Consider the following 19,344-nt stretch of genomic DNA (forward strand, 5'->3'; position numbering starts at 1 on the left):
TAGACCCCCCCCCCTTTATGGGTGTCCAAACTTTCTTGACCCCCCCCTTTTGCCACGTTAAAAACTTTTTGACCCCCTTTTGGAAGGTCAAAACTTTTTGACCCCCCTACAAATTTTCCAGCCCCCCCACCAAGGTATTTATGAACGTTCCCTAAAAAGGTTTAGGAAATTGCAATTTTTCCTGCTTGCTGCGCTCGCGACATAGGCCTACATCTAGACCATTTAAGATTTGGAATTTGGGATCCCAAATAATTTTTGGCGGGCCGAGAGGGGGGGCAAGCGATTTTGGCGGGCCGAGAGGGGGGGCAAGTGATTTTTGGCGAGCCGTTCGGAAATTTTACCACCGGGGGGGGGGGGGGCTCATAATTATTGCACAGCCCCTGATCAATCAGTAATAAATTAGGGAGTTGGTAAAACTGTTCGCAATAAAAACTCGGAGGGTGGTGATGCATTTTGTAAACTTGCATTTAGGCCCTATTTACGAATTAACCGCGAAACACGGGTGACCGCTAGTTGAACAAATTCACAAGAAGTGCAATGTAGTCATTCTCCGGAGGGAATCGGCTCTGATTGCTAAACATAAAACTCTCACACCTTACGGTCTTAATGTTGATGAATAAGTTTGCATATAATTTGTAACCTTAAGGGGGTACTACACCCCTCAATAAATTTGTGACTATTTTTGCATTTTTCTCAAAAACTAATAACACCCTGGTAACAAAAGTTATGTATATTATAGGGGCAAGGAATCCGATTACTACACTGGAATTTCAGTGACCCAAGACAAGCGGTTCGACACTTGTGATAGAAAATGAGGTACCGCTAGGATGTATACCCTCATTTCCTATCATATTTACTGAACCGCTTGTCTTGATTCACTGAAATTTCAGTGTAGCAATTGGATTCCTTGCCCCAATAATATACATAACTTCTGTTACCAGTGTAGTATTAGTTTTTGAGAAAAATGCAAAAATAGTCACAAATTTACCACAGGGGTGTAGTACCCCCTTAAGAACTGTTTTAATAAATACTGCGTAACCTTTTAAAAGAACCTGGGCGACGAGCTGTACGTTCGCCGCCTATATTTCAAACAAAATATTTTGTTATGCGTGTGTTGCCGTTTCCGTCGTTCAAAACACGTTTTCTCATCAATTTCCGTTATGTAAGTTTGTTTATCATAGTAATTTTGTTATTCCTATGTTTATAAAAGTCTATGTGTTCAGCTTACATGACATGTGTCGATATCTTTTCCGTTGTTTCACGATCGTATACATATGATAACAAGCGGCTACGGGACGACAGGTAACCTTCCGCTCAGCTATTGTTGTCACGCAGTAATCCGTCATTGACCGCTATCCTGTGAATCGACATCTATTCTAATTGATCGATTGATCCAATAATAATAATATTAATAATACAAATTTATTCTGATGGTGGAATTTTCTTTCTTTACTTTATTTCTGATCATTAGTTTCTGTTTGTTAGGCCAACACTTATTATTTTCTTCTTTCTTCCTTTCATTTTGTTTATTCTTCTCATCACGGAGAATTTATTTTTCCTTTTCTTCAAAATATGTAGTTCTTTTCGTTTTTATTCGATTTTTCATGATTTAATTTGTCTTATTTTCTTCTCTTTTCTTTTGCTTTTATCTTTTTCTCTTTATTCATTTCTTTGTACGCATTTGCTTGCATTAAAGCCCTATTTGTTTTAATACTTTATCAAATATTTTTTCTTCTTTCATTTAGTAATTCTTTATATAGGCCCTATTATTTTTTTTTATTTTATTTTAGATTTTCTTTTTCTGTTCTCGTCACCGGGTTCTCGTCGGCTTTCTGCCTATTTCTTCAAAAATAAATATTTCTTTTCTCCTTGTGATTGAAATTTCTCATTCCTTTTTTATTATTGGCCTATTTTAACTTTGATCATACAGTTTTCTTTATAAGACACAATTACTTACTTTATTATAAGTAGGCCTATAATATTTTTACTTCTTAACCTATTATAATGCTATAGGCCTATACTATTATGATATATTTCAGCTTTTTTTTATTTTATTTTATTTAATGTAATTTTATTTTGTGTTTGTTTTATTTCAATTTTGATTTGAGATTTGTACAAGCATTAGGGCGGGCCTATATACATAATTCTACTTTAAATGTTTATTTTCTCTTTAATTATGAATTAATTAAATGTATTTATTATTATTTTTTTACAATTAATTATGTATATATATATTTATTCATCATTTTATTTCTCTTCTTTCTTTCTTTCTTGTTTCTTTTCTTTTTTTTCTTTCTTTTTTTCCCTCAAACTATTTCGGCATATTCGGCCCAGCATCGTGACCCCGACTTCCGACTTCCGATCGATCATTGAATGGATAACGGTCACAGGCACAGAGAGAGAACAATAGCTGAGTGCTTTGATTGACAAGGTTACCTGTCGTCCCGTAGCCGCTTGTCATATGATATTGTTGTCATGTCAATGTCATGTATAGGTATGCTAGACTAATTCCAATCAGCCGTCTAAATAAATAAATAAATAAATGTTGTTTGATTTAACGTGCGCTTCAGCTAGGCATGGCCTTAATTATCAGCACACTTCAACAATTATTCCGCTGCCATTAGGATATATCAGAATCATTTCCGCTTCACCAAGTCCGCAACTGATGCGCAGGTACTCTCAGCGACTTAGATTGTGATTACCCCAGCAGCTCCCCATTTTACACTTGGGTGGAGTGAAGCAATTGGGAATTAAGCTATCTTGCTCAAAGACGCAACACACTGGCCGTGGTGGGGCTCGAACCCGCAACCTTCCGATCATGAAGCTCGCGCCCTAACCATTGGGCCACCGTGCTACACTTCGCATGTACTGTCATGCTTCGTAGTGACGACTGATTATCTTACAGCCCAAATTTTTTGCTGCTTCGACCAACATTACTTTGTCTACCCTTAAGTCCTACATGCCAATCGCCGGTGTTTTGTTTTACTTTGCTCGCTCCGCCACCGACTAAATTGTCATGTGGATCTTTATTTTATGTTAATTTACTTTTTATTATATTATTTTTTATCATTTATTATTATTATTATTTATTTATTTTTTCACATTTTTTTCTTGTGTCATTTGTTTTGTAGTTCCTGAAGAAGACAATAACGTCGAAAGCTCGAACAATGTAAATAAATGTACAAACTGTTCCTGCTACGTCCATGTTGTGTAAATTTCTCACAAATATAAATAATTGCATCATGACATGCTCCGAAAGTGTAAGGGCTAACAAATTTCTCTCGCTATATGCACGAATGGAAATACCCATCCGATGATCCGATCGTCTACCCAGGCAGGGGCGGCGCCATTAGGGGGGCAAGGGGGCAATTGCCCCCTATGATTTTCAAAAAGAGGTAAAAGGAAGGAAAAAGAGAAAGAGAAGAAGGAGAGAGAAAAGGGAGGGGAGAAAAAGAGAGGAGGGAGAAGAAGAAAAGGAGCCATTCCCCTCCTTGTCCACGGTTAGAAGGAGGAACCCCCCCCTTCGGACATCTTGCCCTTGTGGGATGCTGACCTATGCGGTTTTAAAGTTGTTGGTGTTTTTTTTTGCTCGCTACGCTCGCAAAGTGGACCTTTTCAGCTTTTAGTGATTAGGGGCGACTACCTCCCGCCTATGCACTTGATTGCGGCTTTCAATTTGAAATATTTCCAACCTCAAGACGGGTAGGCCTACCCCATTCATATCATTTTATCGTGCAAATTTATATAAAAAAAACCCGCATATTTACAATGCAACTGACTTAACATACCCGCTTATGCACCAGAGGCGAGATCTGACCCGGTGTGGGGTATAAATCCCCCAATATTTTGATAGGGTAGATGGTCCATACAATCATTCCCCAATGTTGACGCCTGTATGTGAGTTTCTGTCCAAAGTAATCTCATATTTGGCCATTTTAGCCTAAAAGTGCCAAATTTTTTAAGCGCTTCATGCGACTTTTATTTAACGCTTTCCACCATATTTCACTTCGTGCAAATTTGTACCATGAATATTTTGTTGTCAAAAGGTGCTGGATTTTTCCATGCCTAAAACCAGCGGGTTGAAAGTCGGGCCCGTGAATGAAATCCATAAAAATATGCGGTTGGAAAATAAATAAATAACCCTAGAACGGGTGAAAATGGTGCATCAAATGGCTTAATTTGTGCTTTCATTTTGAAAATTTTCTAAATTCTGAGGGGGGCACATCCCCCCTCAGACACCCCCCTGCGTCGCGCAAGCGCGACGGGCAGCGCTGTCGCGCTCCATACAAAATTTCCAAAATTGTTTTGCCCCCCTATCAAAATACCCTGGCGCCGCCCCTGTACCCAGGGTAACCTTACCCTGGGTAGACTCTATATTCCTTCATATATCTGTATATATATCCGTGTGCTGTTACTAACCATGCTAACAGGGAATATTACGTATGACTTCTTGCCAACGTGTAATGTCTATGAAAATGATACGCCTATGAACATTATACATCTTTTGCAGTGTCAACCCAAGGTGACCGTTGAAGACATCTTGTCAACTTCAGTTAGATTAGTGTGCTAGTCACGATGTACACTTTAATACATATATGAACTTGAAAGATGAACATAGTTGAAATGCTACATTTTGGGAAATTTAGATATGTCCAATTTAGGCGCTCAATATATTGTCAAAAATGTTACAGGTATATTAATACTCAACTTTCTAATCTTTTCTATTACCCAGTACTGGTATATATACAGGGTGTATCAAAATGATTGGTACCGGGCTATGTGACATTTTCAAAAATATATCAAAAATATAAAATTGCTAATTAATATAGTTTTTGTAAGATGATCGGTATACCCAATGATCGTAAGTGAGGGTATGCTGTGAAACTAGTAGTAACGGTTGTCTTTTCCAGAGGTCTATACTTTGAATTTGTTTCTTACGCTCACCTGTAATGGGTTTGAGCACTTTTAATTCCAAAGTTAGTCACCTGAAAAACAATACTTGTTATATTACGCCCCCACTATTTATAGTGGTTGAGCACTTTCGACTACTTTTGGAGTAAAGACTGTGCTGGGAAGTGGCTTTGTCATGGTTCTGACACCACAGAATGTATATACTTGTATATGCATTTCTGTTAAGTTAAAACCATGACAAATTATCCGCCTGATGATCGGTATACCCAATGATCGTAAGTGAGGGTATGCTGTGAAACTAGTAGTAACGGTTGCCTTTTCCAGAGGTCTATACTTTGAATTTGTTTCTTACGCTCACCTGTAATGGGTTTGAGCACTTTTAATTCCAAAGTTAGTCACCTGAAAAACAATACTTGTTATATTACGCCCCCACTATTTATAGTGGTTGAGCACTTTCGACTACTTTTGGAGTAAAGACTGTGCTGGGAAGTGGCTTTGTCATGGTTCTGACACCACAGAATGTTTATACTTGTATATGGTCATTTTCACAGTAAAGGGTGTAACTTTTGATTTTTAGGGTCAAAATTTCAAACCACTTAAATATGTTTCTGTTTACTGAAATCATGCATAGAAGCAACTTAAATTCCAGTAAAATAATGTTTCAAGGCTTAAACCTTTTGATTTCTAATAAAAAATTGACATTTCCATAACATTTTGGTTAAAATCTAAAAAAAAATGTATTTTACATAACCTCAGAAAATTATAACATGAAAGCTGGAATACATGTGAAATCCCATACCAAAGTAAGTCAACAGATATAAGTTAAATTTTATACCATGTTTTGCTATGTTTGTAATTGCAGTTTTGAAAATTTTTAACATCAAGTGTCATTTACAATGGAAATTTCCAAACCTTAAACATATTTTTTAAGTTTTAATTGGGTTCCTAAAATAATTTGAATGTCTAACTTCATGTACAAATACTACTTGATGAAAGGAACCTCCCAGCCAAGTTTCACAGAAATTGGAGTTATTTTTTAGAATTGGCAATTCAAGCGATTTGTGTTTCGGAGGCTTCAGTTAACAACACAGGTGATCATAAAAGTAAAATATTTGGCTAACTACTACAAGTTGACATAAAAAATAGGTAAAAAATATCACAATTACCAATTTTCATGCTTTGCTTCTAAGTATTGAATTTCAGTTGTGACAAAAATTAAATTATCACAGCAAGTCATTTTTTTTTTTTTTTCGGAGGCTTCATGTTAACAATTGTTAAACATTGCATAAGTAGTTTTTTTGAAAACAACAGTGTTGGGATCATCTAAGCTGTTATTTTCTTGTGTGTATTGAATCAATGATTCTATGCGGCAGATATTGTAGATTTATCACATGTTAATTTTTTCACCCATTCGTTAAGTATGGTGTTTTTTGCATGTGAAGCCTCCGAAACAGGCTTTTTTGGGTATCAGTATATTTTTCAAACATTAACCATAATGTCAATTTTTTTTTAATTTATGACATTCTGCACATATCAAGTAATAATTACAATGCAGATATCAGTATGAAACACACCAATTTAGATATGCATAGATGATAATTAATCTTATTGTTGTTTCGGAGGCTTCATTTGTTTCGGAGGCTTCAATTGTTAACGGAAAGTTTGTATTGGGTCCCATTTTCAAACGGTGATATATATCTCCACGATTTAAAAACATGTGACTTGAGGATCTACTTTGCTACATTTTGATAAATAGATTGGATGAGCTCTTTTATTTATATTTGCACAAGCTTGCTGAACAGTTTGTTTCGGAGGCTTCAAAAAAGATAACGGAAAAACGGCTCTTTGAAGTCAAGATTTTATAAAAATTTTAAAAGCTTGCAAATCGACTAATTTTTGTTACCCATTTCAAGTTAAGATAACAACTGTTATGAATCAAGAAGAAGTGAAGAAATAACCAAGAATTATGAACCAAAGCTACACCCACAAAGTTTGTTAACAATTGTTAACGGAAAATGAAGCCTCCGAAACGACAAATATCAAGTCCGGTTCTCAAAAATACAGGGCTGTTCACAATTAAATCTAATGTGGCAGTGTTTACTGAACATATGACTGTACTTTCAGGATAAGAAAAATTATCCATGAACTAACTGAAGAAAACACAGGGTTTTACAAAAATGTTACTGTTTTTATGGTTTTTCAAAATGGCAATATTAAGTACATTTAAGCCTGCTAAAACTGAACGCAGTAACTCCCAAAGCTGATTATGCTACCCAAGGTAGCTGCTAACTAGATGACTTATGTGGCCAAAAATCATGGAATTCTGTGGCTTTATTAGAACACTACGGATTAAAATGTTAAAAATCCAAAGTTACACCCTTTACCGTGAAAATGACCATATGCATTTCTGTTAAGTTAAAACCATGACAAATTATCCGTCTGATGATCGGTATACCCAATGATCGTAAGTGAGGGTATGCTGTGAAACTAGTAGTAACGGTTGCCTTTTCCAGAGGTCTATACTTTGAATTTGTTTCTTACGCTCACCTGTAATGGGTTTGAGCACTTTTAATTCCAAAGTTAGTCACCTGAAAAACAATACTTGTTATATTACGCCTCCACAATTTATAGTGGTTGAGCACTTTCGACTACTTTTGGAGTAAAGACTGTGCTGGGAAGTGGCTTTGTCATGGTTCTGACACCACAGAATGTATATACTTGTATATGCATTTCTGTTAAGTTAAAACCATGACAAATTATCCGTCTGATGATCGGTATACCCAATGATCATAAGTGAGGGTATGCTGTGAAACTAGTAGTAACGGTTGCCTTTTCCAGAGGTCTATACTTTGAATTTGTTTTTGTAATATAAATAGAAAGGGGCATATATTAACTTATTGATCTATTAATCTGAAGTTGATAGGTTGATGCATCTGGGAGCTATTGTCATTTAAACGAAGATCGACGTAATCATGGTTTTACTTACACAACACAAGATGAATAGGTTCACTGCTTGAACCATTTATTGCATACATACTCTTCTTTCACCCCACCTAAATTATTCAAGTCAATAATATTACTCTCAAGCCATAAATATTGTTTATTACATCAATATATATTATGAATGAAGGAAAATATTAAACATTTCCATGATTTTCAACATATCATCCTCACAAGGTATTTGCAGTAAAATAGAGCTTTGAAAATGGTGCGCTACTGATCCAGCGTTACGATGAAAAGTGTAAAAACACCTACTTTCCTTTAGAATCATGTAACTTCTGAATAGAATGAGCTATCTTTATGATCTAAAATTCTTAGAGAAGATAAAACTACTATAATTACAAATATTTAAACAATTAACCTCAAACTGGCACAAACATATACAAAACAAATCGGCAAAAACGAGAAGTCTTCGGTACCAATCATTTTGATACACCCTGTATTTACTTTATTCTTACTTTATCTTTTTATTTTCTTTATCTTTCTAACATTCCAAACACCGGCCAAACCCCGGCCAAACCCCATCTCTTCTCACTCTTCATTCTGAACTTACATGTACTGTGTTATCATGGTTATGGATAAATAAAACTGTACATATTAAATTGTAAATACCAACTTGGACTACCGGTACATGTACCACGGCCATGTCCACGCTACGGACGTTCCGTGCTGTGTAAACACTGGGAACGCATAATGTCATACTCATGAACTGGTCATGCTGGTCGGGGGTTTCCAAACAAACAAACAAACACCACCAAACATTAATGTTTTGACCTAGTCCGAATAATCAGACCCAGAACAAATTATTAATTTCTGACATTATCGTGTACTGGGTCTGAACTGTTTTCATTCGAAATCTTGATGGCAAATTGGACAATAGAAGCACATGGTCAAAAAATAATCCCCTATTCATGTTGCGTGAATCACTGATTTAGTCTCTATTGTGGACCATCCTTTTGATACTTGAGTATTTGGACAAGCGGAACAGGTTTGACAGGCCCCTTTGTCTACCTCTCTGTTTGTAAACAAACGAGGAGGTCGAAATCGTCCTCCTCGCCGAATACGAAAGTCAGCGTAATAGTACGGCACTAGTTTTGACCCAGGAATTAAATGTACATGTATAAGAACAGCTCTAGGGTGTACATATATCGTAATGCTATATCAAAGTCTATATCACATTGTCTACCCAAAGGTATATACATGTATATACGAGGGGTATCAAAAAGTTTAGAAATCGCCCAGAAGTGAAAGAGCTATATCAATGAAATTTTGTCAGTGCAATCACTGGTCCTTATGTACATTATGGTCCAAAATGGACTCATAAGTATGTTTACTTTTTTTTACAGGAGCTAGATGTCACTACCTGCCTATGTAACCGCATAACCAGCAAAATGGAGAAAATTGAGGCATGCAGCATGATGAAGTTCCATTTTAAGGGTTACAGTGCCCAGAACATCCGTGATAAAATAAAAATTCCTTTTCCAAAAAGCGACCGTGACATATCACAATCACCACCAAGATAACTTTCATTTCATCATCAATTTTCTAGGCACTGCAACCCTTCAAAAGCAGGATCTTAATAATGCTGCTTGCCTCAATTTTCTCAATCTTGCAGTTTATGCGCAGTAACTGGGGCAGCAGGTTATTGGCATCTAGTGCCACCTGTAAAAAAAAGTAAACATACCTATGAGACAATTTTTGGACCATAATGTACATAAGGACCAGTGATTGCACTGACAAAATTTCATTGATATAGCTCTTTCACTTCTGGGCGATTTCTAAAACTTTTGATACCCCCTCGTATATAGCTATTTATAATATCAAATGCACTAGTATTAATTCGTCGATCGCAACACATAGTGGCGTACGTGAAGGGCAAAATACGTCTCCGAGCAAAACGTTTTTGAAGGATATGCTACTAGTAACTGTTACTGAGTCGATACTCGTCTATTGTTATCTCTCATCAGTGACCCGATTCCATTTGAAATTGGAAGTTTAAGGTTCAAACTATTACACTGTATCTTTAATAGTAAATAAAAAATAACTATTATAGGATAATAGTTAACTCTAAACCTGTACGCCACTATGTGAAACGGAAACTTTGAAAAATCACTCTACGCCACTACATGTATGTCTTGCGACCGACAAATTGATCATTTAGTGGAACAGTTAGGTAACATATTGTGTACAGAAGATCCCTGATTGTCCCTTCCCATTAAGGTATAAAATCAATATGTGGTTTGAAAAGGTATACTAAACATTTATTAATGTTGTTTTAACATTTCAGATATACATTGTACTGATCCACAGAGACAGAAGCCAGTGAGGACTGTGGTATTGTATTGCTTGCAGCTTCACTCCAGGACATCTATGCTAGAGTTAACTTTTATGGTGAGTTTGAGGTGCATGCAGTCACTTGATCTACATCTTTAAATGTTCTTGGGTTAATCTAAAGTTCACTATGTAAATACATGTTGGCAATGAAACGCTTGAAACCATTTACTTGTACATAAATGTTTTGCCATCAGAAGTGCATGGGTCGCATCGGAACTCACACCGAAGAGAAATCCTTTGAGTGTGAGTTCTGTTAGAAATGTTTTAGTCAGAACTTTGATCGTGAAAGGCATATCAGAACTCATACCAAAGAGAAACCCTATAAGTGTGAGCACTATCAGAAATGTTTTAGCCATAACTGTAATCTTAAAGGGCATTATCAGATATGCTAAGAAATCTGTTGCTCCAAAGCAATCTCATCAACCCTTTAAAGCCATACTAAAGTAAAATGCAAATTTCTTTTAACAAATTTGGCATACTCCTCATGCTCCGACCATGAACTACTGTGTCAACATAATTATACTAAAATAATTGTTGACTGGCTGCAGTCACATGATAATTACGTCAACCGTCCTTTGCACATACACACACATTTGTAAGCCACTGTCCCACTAAAATATGATCGACTGAGAAGTTCAGACAGCATAATAATGCTGACCCGACTGATCTTTGCGTGAACACCCACATTTGTTTGTAATGTCGCTGTACCAGTACATTGTATAATTGTGAATGTATGTTAGGCCTGCATAGATTGCATATACTTGACATCGCGAATGTTATACATGAGGACGGATGCTTAAAATAAAAAAGACAATATTCCTCATATTCAGAATACAATTTGGGATGTCTGATGTGCTCTCAGGTCCAACAAAAATACTTGCAAAGGTTATATAAGACAAAAAAGTAGTGTATTGATATAGAATGGTATGCACGCAGATGGGCGCAGTACTAACACTAGTTGTGCGTTGCGTAATGCGTAACGGGGGCACACTTAAGGGGGTACTACACCCCTGGCTAATTTTGTGATTATTTTTGCATTTTTCTCAAAAATTATAGCGCATTGGTGACAAGTAAGATATGTATATTATAGGGGCAAAGACTACAACTACTGCACTGAAAATTCAGCAACTCAGGGCAAGTAGTTATTAATTTATTGATCAAATACTGGTTTTCCCTCATTTTTGACTGTAACTCCACAACTGTTGTCTGTGCTGAAATTAAATTTCTAGTGCAGTAGTTGTAGTCATTGCCCCTATATTATACATATCTTACTTGTCACCAATGCGCTATGATTTTTGAGAAAAATGCAAAAATAGGCACAAAATTGGACAGGGGTGTAGTACCCCCTTAAATGTGAATTTATATAAGGTGAAGAACTTTAGCACTACTTACAGCTGGAATATATATGAGCTATTTATAATATCAAATGCACTCATTAAGTGATCATTTAGTGGAGCAGTTAGGTAACATATTGTGTACAGAAGATCCCTGATTGTCCCGTCCCATTTAGGTATAAAATCAATATGTGATTTGAAAAGATATACTAAACATTTATTAATGTTGTTTTAACATTTCAGATCCACAGATATTATATCTCCAATTGTAAACTACCAACAGTAGCTAGTGAGGACTATAGCCTTGAATTGCTTGCTGCTTCACTCCAGGACATGTATGCTAGAATTGACTTTCATGGTGGGTTTGAGGTGCATGCAGTCACTTTATCTACATCTTTGAATATTGTTCAGGTTTATGTAAAGTTCACTATGTAAATTATATGTTGGCAATGAAACGTTTGAAACCATTTGCTTGTGCATATTGCACACTTAACCATTCGTCTTTGGCAAATTTGAAAACCCACATGAACAGACACCTTATTAAATATGTACGAGCCCATAGATGCAAATGTGTGTGTTGTCAGAAAATCTGGTCAAAAACTGGTGAACTGCAAAGACGGTTCAATAGCCACAGGATGTTATGGTATCAATTTAATAATTACTTGAAGAAAAGGACACCCTATCGATGTGAGTACTGTGATAAATGTTTTGTTGATAGAAATCACTTTGTGCAACACATCAGAACTCACACTAATGAGAAATTATTTCAATGTAAATACTATCAGAAATGTTTTGGTCAGAACTCTGATCTAATAAGACAAATCAGAACTCATACCAAAGAAAAACCCATTCAATGTGAGTACTGTCAGAAATGTTTTAGTTCTAAGACTCATCTTAAAAGCCACATCAGAACTCACACCGATGGGAAACCCTTTCAGTGCAAATACTGTCAGAAATATTTTTGTCAGAACTCTGATCTTAAAAGGCATATCAGAACTCATGCCAAAGAGAAACCCTTTCAGTGTGAATACTGTCAGAAATGTTTTAATTACAACTATGATCTTAAAAGGCACATCAGAACTCATACCAAAGAAAAACCCTTTCAGTGTGAGTACTGTCAGAAATGTTTTAGTCAGAGGGCTCATCTTAAAAGCCACATCATAACTCGCACCGATGAGAAACTCGGTGTGAGTACTGTCAGAAATGTTTTTGTCAGAACTCTGATCTTAAAAAGCATATCAGAACTCATGCCAAAGAGAAACCCTTTCAGTGTGAATACTGTCAGAAATGTTTTAATTACAAGTGTGATTTTAAAAGGCACATCAGAACTCATACCAAAGAAAAACCCTATAAGTGTGAGTACTGTCAGAAATGTTTTGCCAGCAGGCATGGCCTCAAATACCACACCAGCACTCACACTAAAGAAAAACCCTATAAGTGTGAGTACTGTCATAAATGTTTTGCTAGCAAAAGTAACCTTGTAAACCACACCAGAACTCACACTAAAGAAAAACCCTTTCAGTGCGAGTACTGTCAGAAATGTTTTGCTAGAAAAAATGACCTTGTGGACCATATCAGAACTCATGGCAAAGAGAAACCCTTTCAGTGTGAATACTGTCAGAAATGTTTTAATTACAAGTGTGATTTTAAAAGGCACTTCAGAACTCATACCAAAGAAAAACCCTATAAGTGTGAGTACTGTCAGAAATGTTTTGCCAACAGGCATGGCCTCAAATACCACACCAGCACTCACACTAAAGAAAAACCCTATAAGTGTGAGTACTGTCATAAATGTTTTGCTAGCAAAAGTAACCTTGTAAACCACACCAGAACTCACACTAAAGAAAAACCCTTTCAGTGCGAGTACTGTCAGAAATGTTTTAGTCGGAGTTGTTATCTTAAAAGCCACCTCACAACTCACACTAATGAGAAACCATATCAGTGCAAACTCTGTCAGAAATGTTTTGGCCGCAAATCTGATGTCAACAGGCACATGAGAACTCACAACAAAACATGCTAGAATTGACTTTCATGGTGGGTTTGAGGTGCACACAGTCATTTGATCTACATTTATATGTTGTTGGGTTTTATCCAAAGTTCACTATGTAATAACATGCATGGACTCAAATACCACACCAGAACTCACACTAAAGAGAAACCCTACCAGTTTGAATACTGTCAGAAACATTTTGCTGACAGGAGTAGCTTGGTGTGCCACATCAGAACTCACACTGAAGAGAAACCGTACAAGTGTTAGTACTGTCATAAATGTTTTGCTAGAAAAAATGTCCTTGTTAACCATATCAGAACTCATACCAAACCCTTTCAGTGTGAGTACTGTCAGAAATGTTTTAGTCAGAGTTCTCATCTTAAAAGCCACATCAGAACTCACACCAATGAGAAACCCTAACAGTGCAAGCTCTGTCAGAAATGTTTTCGTCGCAATTCTGATGTCAACAGGCACATGAGAAAAAAAAAAAAAAAATGCTAGAATTGAATTTCATGGTGGGTTTGAGGTGCACACAGTCATTTGATCTACATCTTTGAATATTGTTGGGTTTTATCTAAAGTTCACTATGTAAAAACATGTTGGCAATGAAACGTTTGAAACCATTTGCTTGTGCATATATTGCACACTTGATTATTCTATTATTAAATATGTACAAGCCCATAGATGCAGATGTGTGTGTTGTCAGAAAATCTTGTCAAAAACTGGTGAGCTGCAAAAACATTTCAATGGCCACAGGATGTTATGGTATCAATTTAATAATTGCTTGAAGAAAAGGACACCCTGTCAGTGTGAATACTGTGAGAAATGTTTTGTTGACAGAAATCACTTTGTGCAACACATCAAAACTCACACTAATGATAAATTCTGTTAGTGTGAATACTGTCAGAAATGTTTTTCTCAGAACTCTGATCTTATAAGACATATATCAGAACACATACCAAAGACAAACCCTTTCAATGTAAGTACTGTCAGAAATGTTTTAGTCAGAAGACTCATCTTAAAAGCCACATCATAAATTCACACTGATGAGAAACCCTTTCAATGTGAGTACATGTACTGTCAGAAATGTTTTCATCAGAACTCTGATCTTAAAAGGTATATCAGAACTCATGCTAAAGATAAACCCTTTCAGTGTGAATACTGTCAGAAATGTTTTGCTAGAAAAACTGTCCTTGTGAACCATATCAGAACTCATACCAAAGAGAAACCATTTCAGTGTGAATACTGTCAGAAATGTTTTAGTCGGAGTTGTTATCTTAAAAGCCACCTCACAACTCACACTAATGAGAAACCATATCAGTGCAAACTCTGTCAGAAATGTTTTGGCCGCAAATCTGATGTCAACAGGCACATGAGAACTCACAACAAAACATGCTAGAATTGACTTTCATGGTGGGTTTGAGGTGCACACTGTCCTTGTGAACCATATCAGAACTCATACCAAAGAGAAACCATTTCAGTGTGAATACTGTCAGAAATGTTTTATTCAGAACTTTGCACCTAAAAGGCATATCAGAACTCACACGGCTGAGAAAACTTTTCAGTGCGAGTAATGTCATCCCTCCTCTTTTTATTTTTGTTCATGCAAACTCGTCGGTGTCACTAAAAATAATTAAGTCAAGTGACCTTTGCATATTTTTGTATGAGACAGTACCACTACAATATGATCTGCCGACAACGTGCAGTGGCTAACCTGATTGACATTTTCACATACACCTCGTTTGTATGTCGCCGTATCACCACATGGTGTATCCCAATTGTAGGTTAGCCCAGCACAGATGGTACATGCTGGACATCACAAGCATAAATCATACGTGAGGACGGATTCTTATATAAAAAAAAAGGCATTTTACGTTAGTGTGATTTATTAGTATCAGAAATGTGTTTACAAGGAAAGGTATACAGAAATTGATGAAAGAAAATCTGTAGTTTAGATTTATTTGTTGGAATAAAAGTACGAATTTAAAATTTACATTTGAATGGCTAATTATTTAAAGTGAGTTTCCATATACTTTTTTACCCAAATAATGACCCATCTCAGGTAGACTCTCCACCTAACCCAGCAGCTTTTCACTGTACACAAACCCCAAGTGAAGTAAGCCTTGTAATCTGTCATCAATCCATATATTTGCAGTTATGATAAAATCTCAGGAGTTATCTTTGTAATCTGCCATCAATGCATGTATTGACAGTTACAATCAAATCTCAGAAGCAATCCTTGTAATCTGCCATCAATACATGTATTGGCAGTTATAATCAAATCTCAGATGTAATCCTTGTAATCTGCCATCAATACATGTATTGGCAGTTATGATCAAATCTCAGAAGTAATCCTTGTGTGCATTATCAGCTATAAATAATCAGGAGATAAATTAAAAGGCCAATCAGTTTTGTCTAAATGCATTAAAGCCATATAACATTTTTTTTAAAATAGATTAGTATTAATTTTCAATAAAATATTAGCATTTACTGTCAGATATGTCCCCTTTTAATTTTGAGCCAAACAAATGAGGTAACCCTTACCAAACTTGAATGCATTCCTGTTGCATTCTGAATGCATTCGGCAGCATTGTGGTAGAATGCATTATGAATCCTAACAACCACAACCTATATAACCACAACCATAAGGTCACCATGCTTAACTTTTGTTGTCGAATGCATTCCGAATGCAAAATAGCATTCGAGTTGCCCTCAATATGCACGAAATATTTAAATGAGCTCCGAATGCATTCGGAATGCATTCAGAATGCATTCGCCGAATGCATTAGGAATGCATTCGGAGCAAATGCTAATACCACAATAATTGCATTCGGAATGCATTCGAATGCATTCGGAGCAAATGCTAATACCACAATAATTGCATTCAGTCTCCTGTTGCATTCATGGAAATGATGGAAACTTACGTTTTATGCATAGGCCTATGTAGGAAGATTGAGAAAAAGCTTACCTTGTTTCATGCATTTTTGCATCAAGCACGTTTGCTTGATGCTTTAAAGCAGGGTTGGGTGATATTTTGATTAATCAAAAATAATTGATTAAAAAATTAATCAATATCTGTTATTTTTAACAATCACCCAAGCCTGCTTTTAAGACACTCAAGATCTACTATATTTGTTGTTCCTACATGTATTCTCTTACATTTTTGCAAAGGGTGATTCCAGTTGAAATCCATTAATCCCCTATGGAAGAGACATATACCATGATCTCCCACACAAGGTGTAGATTTCAAATGGAGCCACCCATTTAAAATCCCATTTGCAATACAATTCATTTACACATGATTTTTACATTTATGATAAATACAATTAACAATTGAGTATGGAAGATTATACATAGGGCTATGTCTTGGTATATGGAAATTCTGTGTGGCGATCTGTACGACACCAAGCCCTTAAGGATTCCAGCACACTGAGTGGCAATTGTCTGCCGCACACGTGTGGTGATCCTCCAAGCCTTGATGGGATTCCCGCACACTGTGTGGCAATCCTCCGCTGTGGGAGGTTTAATTGGCACACACTGTATGGTGATCCTCCGAGCCCTCGTCCGTCGCACACTGTGTAGCAATCACACATGGACGCCGTACATACATCTACAAAATCGAAATACAATTGAAATGTATTAGTAAGGGGTTGTGCAATAATTATAAGCCCCCAGGGGTAAAATTCCAAACAGCGCTCCAAAAATTGTTTGCTCCCCCCTCTCGTCCTGCCAAAAATTGCTTGTCCCGCCCCCTCGGCCTGCCAAAAAATCTTTGCCCCTCCTTGCACATCATGCCCAATTAGCAGACGTGGTCTATAGATACATGTTGCGAGCGCAGCTAGCAGGAAAATTTGCATATTTAAGCGTTTCCATCAGCATTTTATTCAAAAGGCACCCCATAAATGTGTGCCAAAGATTTCTCCCCCTTTTCGCTTGCCCCCTCTTGCTTACGTCCCCCCTCTTTCAGCTCGCCAAAACTTTCTTGCCCCCCCATTTTACCCTCCCACCAGGGCTCATAATTATATTGCACAGCCCCAAAGAACTATAAAGTGTACAAATTCTCACTTACTTGCTTGTACTACATGTACGTACGTTATGTATACGTATGTACATATACATATGTACTCTATGTACAGCATACGTCAGAGATTCATACATGTAGAACAGATACTATACACCTGGATTACATGTGGCATAATATTACAAAACTGTAAATTTCAACAGGAACCCATAGCTATATGCCACAATGACCATTTATATAAGCTTATAAGCTTACCTTAATTGTTAGATTCATGAATATTCTACTCTTGGAGTACTGTTGTAATTAATACCATTTGCTATACTAATACTGCACATTGATCTAAATATAGTCCAGAGCCTTGGTATGTATTTTATTCACAAAAAACCAAACATTTCCTGTGGTAATATCACAATACCAGCAGCTCACATCCATACAACCAGGAAGCTAGTGGAGACTATAACTGCCAGTATCAACTGCCACTTTTGTAGCATAATTTGAAAAAAACATGTGATGAACATGTGATCATCATTTGTGGTTGGATTAGAATGCAACCGAATGCAAAGATTTTTGTTGAAAATAGTCTAAGTCCTTAGTTGTCAGATCCGAATGCAAAAATACCACAAAAATGTAGATATTGCATTCGAAAGGATTAAAAAATGTTGTGGTCTGTTGCATTCGAATGCATTCAAATGCGAAATACCACAAAATGCCACATCACTACCACAATGGTAAGATACGAATGCATTCCGAATGCATTCTGAATGCAATAATTGTATTCGGGTTTGGTAAGGGAAAGCAAAGAAAATCGGAATTTACAACTAGCGCCAATGTATGTCACGCCGGCGGTTGTAATATGGTACGACCCTCTGGCGTGTGTGTGTGTGTGTTCCGCACGCCGTGTACGTAGTACTGTGTTGACATCGCATACGCGTTCGACTAATATTTCTATCGTAATAATAAAACGCTGATTCAGGCGGTTTATTCAAAATCTCGGTTTATTCAGAATCTCGGATTTTGACAAAACTACAGCACCTAAAGTCTTGATTTTTGCAGAGAATCTTTGTTTACTAAAGTACATTAAAGTTGTTTTCTTTAAACTTCAGTGGTCGTGCCTGTGCGTATCGCGTACATGAGCGTAAACACAAAAACAATAAACAATCACGCTGATTGGCTGATCAATGCACTTGACAACAAGCCGGCTGACCCATTGGTCTTCGGCGCGGCGCGTAGTAGGAGACCTTGTCACTTCTACGCGATCGCAATTCACCAGCGCGTACCCGGACCACGAAAGTTTAAAGAAAACAACTTTACAATCGTGTAAAAACCTAAATTTAACATTTTTTGAGGGCGTTCTCCTCAGCAAATGTTATAATATGGCTAAAGTAAAAAATCTGGTACGTATATAATATTTCATGCTTATTGCACTGCAACAACTCACACTGCACTATGTCATAATGTAGTATAATACCAAACTACTCCTTGTATAATTGACCAGTTGGTATCATCTGTGAACACAAAAGATCACGTAAAGAGGATCATTTTCGAGATCGAAATACTGTACATAGGTAATGTAAGGTATATCAAACAAGCAAATATGAGAAAATGGTACCTTGCTGAATAATCAAAACAAAATCAGGTGAACTTTTTGACCTTTTGAGTTTTTACCAGTTGTATATAATGCAGAGTCAAGATAATTTTTTGCACCACACCAGATAATGCCAATGCTTGATTAGGATATAGAAATTAAATTGCCA

The 19,344-nt window shown here is 36.6% G+C and overlaps 1 protein-coding gene across 7 annotated transcripts in view; it reads left to right on the forward strand.

Moving 5' to 3' along the window:
• The first annotated feature begins 1,007 nt into the window (after positions 1 to 1,007).
• LOC140168264 (uncharacterized) overlaps positions 1,008 to 19,344 on the forward strand; it is a 28,081-nt gene continuing 9,744 nt past the window's right edge. For 3 of the 7 annotated variants that reach the window (XR_011861181.1, XM_072191611.1, XM_072191616.1), the window contains exons 1-4: positions 1,008 to 1,162; positions 3,132 to 3,260; positions 10,199 to 10,302; positions 11,823 to 11,937. Coding sequence is in view for 1 of the 7 variants with exons in the window: in XM_072191616.1 (XP_072047717.1) it covers positions 3,248 to 3,260; positions 10,199 to 10,302; positions 11,823 to 11,937 (232 nt within the window). In the remaining 6 variants the exon portion in view is untranslated. Of the gene's footprint in view, positions 1,163 to 3,131; positions 3,261 to 9,758; positions 10,303 to 11,822; positions 11,938 to 13,612; positions 14,983 to 19,076; positions 19,156 to 19,344 lie in introns of those variants that run through there. The other 4 variants (XM_072191613.1, XM_072191612.1, XM_072191614.1 and 1 more) reach the window with 4 other exon arrangements.

The sequence above is a fragment of the Amphiura filiformis genome, chromosome 13 (genome assembly GCF_039555335.1).
Source record: "Amphiura filiformis chromosome 13, Afil_fr2py, whole genome shotgun sequence".
In the NCBI taxonomy this organism is placed as follows: Eukaryota; Metazoa; Echinodermata; class Ophiuroidea; order Amphilepidida; family Amphiuridae; genus Amphiura; species Amphiura filiformis.